The following is a 9,525-nucleotide window of genomic DNA, read 5'->3' as shown; positions in this document are numbered from 1 at the left end:
CTCCCCTGGACCTTGCAGGATAATTGTCTGACCAGTTGACAGCAAAATGAAGACACCCTGTGGCTCGTTGCTGCAGTGTCTGATGCAGACAGATGGTTGTGTCTGACCAGTAGATAGCCCACCGAGGGTCAGCACCCCAAGTGCTGATTTCAAGTGTATTTTGGAGACACTTCCTGAGGGCTTGTATTCAGATATATTTAGGAGACACTACATACAGGTCTGGCACATAAGAATAGTACGAAGAAAATAAAGAAATTGTGGGAGAGGGGTGCAGGTGAATAGACCATCTGCCGTTGGTGAACAGACCCAAGTTCTGTAAAGCCAACAGACTCTGCCTACTAGTGGCACTGCTGAATATATGGTAGGAAGAACTAGATCCTTTCCATCAACTTAAAACAAAATGTATTTAGACAGAGTCTCACTCTGTCACCCGGGCTGGCGTGCACCGGCACAATCTTGGCTCACTACAACCTCCACCTCCTGGGTTCATGCAATTCTTGTGCCTCAGCCTCCCAAGTAGCTGGGACTACAGGTGCTCACCACCACACCTGGCTATTTTTTTTTTTTTTTTTTTTTTGTATTTTGTATTTTTAGTAGAGATGGGGTTTTGCCATGTTGGCCAGGCTGGTGTCAAACTCCTGGCCTCAGGCAAGCCACCCACTTCGGCCTCCCAAAGTGCTGAGATTACAGGTATGAGCCACCCTACCCAGCCTTCATCAACTTTTTGTGCTAGGAATAAACCTAACCCATCTCTCCCTTCACTCTTTATGAATTACTCTTCAACTTCACCTAAATTTTTCCACTGTCCCAGCTCACAGCAAGCAGAACACAGGCGATCATCTGGTGGTAGAATCCTGCATGGTGTGTGAAGTTTTCCTAGACTAATGGTTTGCAGTACTTTTTTTAAAGCATCAGAACCCCCATTTGATATTAAATAGTACTTAGAAGAACAATATATAAACAGCTGTGGTCAAGCAACAAGTGTAATCGTGCATTGGTATTTACAATGTCCCAGGTGCCCCTGCTATGCCCTTGTATGTGTGCTTTTTCATTTAATCTTCACAATTCTATGATGTGGTATCTATAAAGTAGGAATTACTTCTATCCTTTTTTAAGAGATGGGGAAGCAGGACATAAAAAGTTACAGCTAATGTGTGGCAAATCTTGATTTTGACTCTGGAAGTTTGCCCTCAATGCGGGGTCCTGACAGCGCAGGAGGTCCTGTTCATATGGCCCAGCTGGGACGGGCTGGGGAGGCAGGAGGCACAGCTGAGCCCTGTTGGAATCCATCGCTCCTTCCCGCTTTTCTGGGGTAACAGGTGTAGCGAAATGTCTCCATTCTCCTTCCTCCTTACACTCTCTTACCTTGGAGCTTGGGAATTTGGATGATTTATCAGGCTGCTGTGAAATATGGTCTAAGAAATATTGCCTTGGTTCATCCTTCAAGATCTCTACCAAAGTCCATATTCCATCGTGTACATGCAATGGGAAAGGGATGCTATGGCCAAATGGGTCTTCAAAAGTGGAAGTTAATGCCAATCACAACAGACCAGGTGTTGTATGATTCTATTTGTATGAAATGACCAGAATAGGCAAACCTGTAGCAACAGAATTCTGTCTCTATGAATGGTTACTGAGGCCTGAGAGAACGAGGGACACGTGGGGAATGACTGTTAATAAGTATGGGGTTCCTTTTTGACTTGGAATGATGAAGTGTTCTAAAATTGATTGTGGTGATGGTTATATACTTTTGTGACTATCCTAAAAACCATGGAATGGTACCATTTAAATTGGTGAGTTGTACATTATGTGACTAGGTCTCAATAATGCTGTTAACAACAACAACAACAACAACAACAACAACAAAATCACCCAAAAATGAAAGTAGAGCATCGCGTCTAAAGTTCATTAAGCGTGTTGCTTCATTTCCTTCTACAACATCTGTGGAATGCCATTGCTGACTAGGCAGCCTGCCACACATGGGGCACAGGAGAAAAGAGCTCTTGGTCAAGAATAATCATGACACAGCAGCAGGAAGCAGCCTTGACTGCACTAATAGCATGTCATGAGCAAGCAGAGAAGAGGCCCAGAGCCTGGCGGAGGAGCTTGTGTTGAGCCCAAACCCGGGTTTTACCAGTAGGGAAACTCCTTAGGGAGCCAGGCTGGGGCATGGATGTTTTAGTAGAGTTAGAACCACTTGAAAGATTGGGAAAATGAGAGGGCAGGGCTTGTTTGGGGGTTTGTATGCCTAGGTAACAGATTCTGTGAGGAGAGATCAAGGAGAAGAGGACTAAAGATAACCAGAAGCTGAATGACCCCATTCCCTGAATCATTCACTCATGTCTTCACTTCTTTATTGAGCCTCACCTGTGTCATGCAGAGGTTAAGTCAGTGGTTCTCAAGCTTGGCTTTTGGAATTACCTAAATCTCACTTCAGTGATAGCTGGTCTGAGTGTGCTTTGGGCATCAAGATTGTTAACAGCCTGGGAGATTCTAATTTTACTTGATGTTGAAATTCAGTAGGCTGTATGATGGAGACAAAGAGAACAGTTTAAAAAAAGATTAAGGCAAATATGGTCCTGGCACCTGGCGTGTACAATCAACAATGCTTTCTGAGTTGCCTAGTAGGTATGAGATACCGTGCTGAATAAAACATAAGAGTCTCAGCCCTCGTGAAGGTTCAAACTAGTGGCAACAACAGAAAATAAGCAAGCGAGCGGACTGAGGAGCTTTTCATTACAACATGAGGTAAATGATATGAAGGAAACAGGAAAGGTTAAAGGCTAGCCAATAATGAAGAAAAAGATGGCACATTAGACTGGCTGGTCAAGGAAGAACTCTTGCTTTTTTTAACATTTACTTACATATGTACATATAAATGCATACATATGTATGTACAATCATCAACACGAGCTACCATCTCCAAAAGTTCCTCATGCCCCACTGTGATTTTTTTTTAAATTTACTTTACGTTCTGGGATATGTGTGCTGAACATACAGGTTTGTTACACAGGTATACATGTGCCATGGTGGTTTGCTGCACCCGTCAACCCGTCATTTAGGTTTTAAACCACATGCATTAGGTATTTGCCTTACTGCTCTCCCTCCACTTGTCTCCCACCCCCAGACAGGCCCCGGTGTGTGATGTTCCCCTCCCTGTGTCCATGTGTTCTCATTGTTCACCTCTCACTTATGAGTGAGAAAATGCACTGTTTGATTTTCTGTTCCTGTGTTAATTTGCTGAGAATGATGGCTTCCAGCTTCATCCATGTCCCTGCAAAGGACATGAACTTATTCTTTTTATGGCTGCATAGTATTCCATGGTGTATATGTGCTATATTTTCTTTATCCAGTTTACCATTGATGGACATTTGGATTGGTTCCAAGTCTTTGCTATTGTAAATAGTGCTGCAATAAACATACATGTGCATGTGTCTTTATAGTAGAATGATTTATAATCCTTTGGGTATATGCCCAGTAATGGGATTGCTGGGTCAGATGGTATTTCTGGGTCTAGATCCTTGAGGAATTGCTACACTGTCTTTCACAATGGTTGAACTAATTTACACTCCCACCAAGAGTGTAAAAGCGTTCTTATTTCTCCACATCCTCACCAGCATCTGTTGTATCCTGACTTTTTAATGATCACCATTCTAACTGGCGTGAGATGGTATCTCATTGTGGTTTTGATGTTCATTTCTCTAATAACCAGTGGTGATTAGCTTTTTTTCTTGTTTTTGGCTGCACAAATGTCTTTTTTTTTTTTTTGAGAAGTGTCTGTTCATATCCTAGGAAGAACTCTTTGAGCACGTGACATTAAGTCAGCACCTAAAGTATGAGTAGAAACTGGCCTTGAAAGATCTATGGAAGAATGTTCCTGGAAATGGGCACATGCTGGGTGCATGTGCTGTTGTTGTTGTTACAGTTGCAAGGAACTGGCACATATTCAGACTCCATGAGGAAACGTGGTCTGTGGGAGGGACTTTAATGTGTTTATAGGCTGTGATGTTTTATTTATCCGTGTATGTCCGGAATCAAAGATGCTTGATTATAGTTGTTTTATAAATGCCTACTGAATAAATGAACTGATGATATCAGTAGAGAAGAAGTTGAAAGGAAAGGCAATGGTTGATGAAAGAGTTTTCCAAAGGAAGTGGGAAGAGAGGGAATCTATAGTGCACAGAAAAAGAGGTATCTCTGAGGTAGGAGGGGAGGAGTGGAGAATCGATATATTTTTCTGGTGCAGGGACAGGAAATAGAATTTCCTTCTGATAGCTACTGTGTTCTTTATTGGGAGAAAAGAGTTTTTTTGCTGAAAGGAAGCCAGGTGGGAGTGGGATCAGGGTTCTAAAGAGGTGGAAAGAGTTACTTTGCATACTTAGAGAAGTGAGATGGACATTTGTAAGAGTTGAGGTGGTGCTGAGTGCCCAGCCAGGGGTAGGCCAGACATCAATGGTGGTGCCAATGGTCATGATTTTGGAATGATGTCTAGCTCTAGCAGATAGCTACATCTTGGGTGGAGAATTTGCAGATGGGTATGGCAATGGTAGGACAAATAAATGAACAAATTGAAGTGGAAGGAGAGACAGATTGAAATTGATATAAAGACTAGTCTAAGACATAGAAGAAGTATTGTCAAGAAGGAGCTGAGGTCAGACGCAGTGGCTCATGCCTGTAATCCCAGCACTTTGGGAGGCCAAGGCAAGTGGATCACTTAAGGTCAGGAGTTCGAGACCAGCCCGGTCAACATAGTGAAACTCCACCTCTACTAAAAATACAAAAATTACCCAGGCGTAGTAGAGGGCGCTTGTAATCTCAGCTACGTGGAGGCTGAGACAGGAGAATCGCTTGAATTTGGGAGGTGAAGGTTGCAGTGAGCCGAGATTGTGCCACTGCACTTCAGCCTGGGTGATAGAGCAAGACTCCATCTGAAAACAAACAAACAAACAAACAAACAGAAGAAAACCCTGAATATAAGAAGAGGAAGGAACAAGGGATAAACTTCTAATGAGTCCAAAGCCAGAAGTATGATGAGAATAAGGCAGCGAGAGAACTGGAAGAAAGAGAGTGCCTTGTTATTCCACGGTAGGCACTGCACATTTTAAAGTACTTTAAAATTTAATAGCTATCTTTTATTGAGTATAACTCAATGCCTGAAGAAAGGCTAAGGGTTTTATCTACATAACTTCATTTAATCCTCATAGTATATATCACAATTCCAGTTTTACTGATGAGAAGACTGAGGCTTGGTGAGGTTAAATGTATTGCTCACATTTTTGCAGCTAGGAAGAAGAAACTGCATCTATCTGATGAGGCAAATGCTGCTTACTACCAAGCTAAGTGATGTTGATCTGTATCTTTTTGTTGTTGTTGGAGAACAATGCATGCATGACTCCTGTATCCTTTTCTTGTGAGTTGATACCCCAGAGCCAGTTATATTAACACATTCAGCCTTGCAAGATGAAGTCCACATCCCCTAGAGTGACACAGGAGGCCGGTCAGAGTCCATCCCACACCCTTTTCTCTAGATTCACCCTCTCACACCGTCTGCTCCTGCTTGCCCCGACTATTTTCAAGTTCGCTGAACGCACCACGGCAGCTTTGTACCTGGTGCTGTCTGGGTCGGTGATGTCCTTCCCCCCTCTTCTTTTCCTGGTTGGCTCCTGCAAATCCTTCAAAATTGAGAGTGAGTGTCACCCCCTTTCCCCTTTTCTGAACTGAAAACAGTGAAGGTACTATTGCCTTTCACACTGGGCAGGTCTAGGTCTGGGGCTTCTCTGCAGACCTCCACCATAACGCTCCATTGCTCCCAACCCGGTCTCCATCACATTAAAATTCTGTGATGCTGACTGGTTGTCCAGTGTTTATTTCACAAGCTCACAGCCCCTTCCCTTTTGTTTAGTATGTCACTGTCTGAAAGGACCCAGAAATAAGATAGAAAGAAGTACTGATAGTGGTTAGTGATGGACTTTGGTAGCAGCCCTGGGGACACCTGGCTTGTACAGCTAAGTGGCTAGTCTGGTTACCACAGCATCCTTATAGCAGTAAACTATTTTTTTTTAAATGTAGCCAATCAATTCAAGATATCTGTGAATATCAAGGAACAAAGCATCTATTATCTAATAAAACAATTTCTGATGCTCACTTTTGTAATTCAAAAATTAAAATAACAGTAGCTACTGTTGCTTTATATTAATTGTGTTTTCATTAGTAGTGTGGGTCACTCAGCAGGGTGGTGGGTGGTTTCGTGGATGTGGACGGGATGCCAATTAAGAAGACCTTGATTTCACTTTCTGGTTGGGTGATTGGGCAAATATTTTTCTGAGCTTCTAATTCCTTATGTGTGAAATGGCAGTAGTAGGAGAGCCTCCCCCGCATTGTTTGGGAGGCCAAATGACAGCATGATTGTGAAAAGCCCTTTGTAAACTGTAGCGTGTTTTAGGAAAAAAAAAAAAAAATGGTGGTGATATTTTCCAGAGTGTCAGAGGAACGTATACAACACAGGCCTGCCCCTGTTTGACCTGGAAATGCTAGTTTAGGGAATGCATTAACAACACAGCAGGAAACTTCTGCAGCGAAATCCTTCTGGAAACAAGAGACTGAATCCTACAGAATGAAAGAGAAATGGCAACCCAAACCTCACAGAGGTTCTCCTTGAAAGGTGAAAAATTAACTTAGGCACTGTCGGCGGTGAGAATGTGCACGACGGCCCCCGTCTTCAGCCTCCCGACACTTTCCTTCCCCAAAGCCATTTTAGTCAAAGGTCATGTGTGTGTCTTGTCAAAGGCCAGCTTCCAATGGAATCATTGTCCCTCGGGACAGCGGCCCCCTGACTACATCTGCATTGGAGAAATCCCAAAAGCAAACGGCCCAGTGCAAACAAGAGCAGTCCGCAGCAGCCGTCCAGAGCACAGCTCCCAGGTCGCGGGGCTGCAACCCAGGCCCCGTCCGCAGCGCCCGGGCAGGAACAGGCGCCGAGACTCCCGCAGCATGACCCGCCACGCCGATCGGGTACGGTATGCGCCTCTCTCTACCCGTCCTCCATTGCTTGGGCTCCCGGGTCACAGCTGCCATTCTGTCAAGCAGAGAAACCTTGCAAAGGGCCTCCAGGTTTGCCGGAAAACGGTCCCTGTTGGGCTGCGTTCCCGTGCACTCAGCTGGAGCAATTTGCAGGCGCGCAAATGCGGAGCTCAACTCTTTTCGAGTTTTCGTTGCCAGAGAATGAGTTTGTAAATATCGAGTTTGTCTCTGGTTTCTGGAAGGCGAGCCGGTCCGACTTGCAGAGGGGGACTGTGGAGGACTCTCGGTTCACCACGGCTCCACACTGTGCAAGCGGGCGACCCTCAGCCTTACCAGCTGCAGGGCACAGCGAGTTCTGTCCTGGGCGGCGAGACGGCCGGGCTTCTTGTTTATTACCTGTGGGACAGTGGCTTGGCAAGAAGGACGGGGATTTTTAAAACAATATGTTTAGTAAGGTCCTCTGGACTCCCACACTTGCCTCCAGGAAACAGAATCATCTCCCTGAAGGAGGGAGCCCCTTCCCCACAACGCGCCCCTCGCAGGCTCCACAAAGATGTTGATTGACGTGCACAATTCGGCACAGCCAGTCTCTTGGCTCTTTGTCCTCTTCTTTTTGAACAAGCCTTTCAAAAGGATCTGGCTAATTTTGGATAAGACTAGAGGGAGCCCTGGGTTTCAACTGATTATGGGTGCTTTTGATTTGGACTTGGAAATCTCCAAGGGCGAACACTGGGGAGCGTCCGCAGGGGCAGCGGGCACAGCCGGTCTTCAGGTCTTCAGGTGCGGAGCGGGGGTCAAAGGGTTCCAGCGATGATTGCTGAGCTTCCACACTCTTGTTTCGTTTTAACAAGTGAAGCACGAGCCACTTCTCACTGATAGGGGGAATGGAAACAAAAGCCGCTCTAGTGCCCAGCAGGATGGAGAGGGAAGCCAATGATGGTATTGCTTATGTATTTATCACACACCCAGTTCCACGGGGCGCAGGAGCTTTTCTGCACTTCTGCTCATCAGGTATTTAATGGAACTTCTGGTTTCCCCTGCAGTGGTCACCTCTGGCTGTCACCTCAGTTTTCTGCTCCTCTTCCCACTAAACTCCTTGAAAGAGTGGGTGGCATTTGCTGTCTCCTTGTCCTCACTACCCTTTTGCTCCTTCACACCTAGTCACCTGGCGTCCACCCTCACCTCTGAGGGCCAACCTTTGGCAAGGCCGCCGAAGACCTCCTTGTAGCAAAACCATAGAGCATTTTCAACTCCCCCGCACCCCCACGTACACACACAGCCTCTGTGTCATTTTGAACTATTGGTCCTTTCCTCTCTCTGTTTTTGACTGTGTCCTGGATGCTGCAATCTCGTGCTTCCCTGGCTCCCTTCTGACCTTTTGAGTTACAATTTAATACTTAAAGGGCTTCACTTCATAAATGTTCGTGTGCACTGCTCTTTCTTCTTAACTCTCTTCGCTTCTCATCCTGCAGTCTCTCTGGATAATCTCATTCACTCCAATGGCTTCAACCACTACACATACATGATGTCTCCCAAACCTAGCCTAATCTTTCCCCTAAAATTCCAGTCTCTACTTTGATGTCCCATAGAGCACCTTAAAATCAGCGAGTTAGGACCTGGATCTGTCTTCTCCCTTCTTCTCCCAGGCCTGCTCTTCCTCTTCTCTTTGCCACTGCTTAAATGGCATTCCTCAAGTTGTCCAAGTCAGACACACCGGAATCACCCTAGGTGACTTCTTACCTTTCATTCATGACAATCATCACCAAGCCCTGTCTACTCTCATTGCTGAGTATAATTCATACACATACTCGTGTCTCCACCTCCCCACCACTGTTATAGTTATGGCGAGTATTCCCTCAAATTCCATTCTGGCCACAACTTCCCATTAGTCTCATTTGGGGTCAGTCTTGCCCAGCGCATACCTACTTTTTGTCTCCACACTGTGTCAAATGATCTTTCTTTCTTATTTTTTGAGATAGAGTCTTGCTTTGTTGCCCAGACTGGAGCACAGTGGTGCCACCTCAGCTCACTACAACCTCCACTTCCCAGATTCAAGCAATTCTCCTGCCTCAGCCTCCCAAGTAGCTGGGATTACAGGTGCCTGCCACCATGCCCAGGTAAATTTTTTTTTCTTTTTCTTTTTCTTTTTTTTTTTTTTTTTTGCATTTTTAGTAGAGACGGGGTTTCACCATGTTGGCCAGGCTGGTTTCGAACTCTTGACCTCAAGTGATTCACCCACCTCGGCCTCCCAAAGTGCTAGGATTACAGGCGTGAGCCACCGTGCCCAGACTGTGTCAAATGATCTTTCTAAAATGTAATAGGATCATGCAGTTCTTTTTCGAAAAGTCTTCAGCAGATTCCCATTTTTATTTTCTTTCAAGAATAATTTTGGTGGATACATGTTCTCCACAACTTGCCTTTTACCTTCCTCTTCATTTTTATATCTTACTACTCACTCCTCCAGATTTTATGCACCATTTTTGTACATTTTATATACATTTTGTC

The 9,525-nt window shown here is 44.9% G+C and overlaps 1 protein-coding gene across 8 annotated transcripts in view; it reads left to right on the top strand.

Moving 5' to 3' along the window:
- Window positions 1–6,884: 6,884 nt before the first annotated feature.
- Window positions 6,885–9,525, top strand: part of ENPP2 (ectonucleotide pyrophosphatase/phosphodiesterase 2) — a 124,924-nt gene continuing 122,283 nt past the window's right edge. For all 8 annotated transcript variants that reach the window (XM_077943964.1, XM_015145919.3, XM_015145920.3 and 5 more), the window contains exon 1: window positions 6,885–7,011. In XM_077943964.1, coding sequence (XP_077800090.1) covers window positions 6,991–7,011 — 21 coding nt within the window. In that variant the 5' untranslated portion in view covers window positions 6,885–6,990. The remainder of the gene's footprint in view (window positions 7,012–9,525) is intronic.

Source organism: Macaca mulatta, chromosome 8 (genome assembly GCF_049350105.2).
Source record: "Macaca mulatta isolate MMU2019108-1 chromosome 8, T2T-MMU8v2.0, whole genome shotgun sequence".
NCBI classification, from domain to species: domain Eukaryota; kingdom Metazoa; phylum Chordata; class Mammalia; order Primates; family Cercopithecidae; genus Macaca; species Macaca mulatta.
This window is presented reverse-complemented; position numbering and strand designations above follow the sequence as displayed.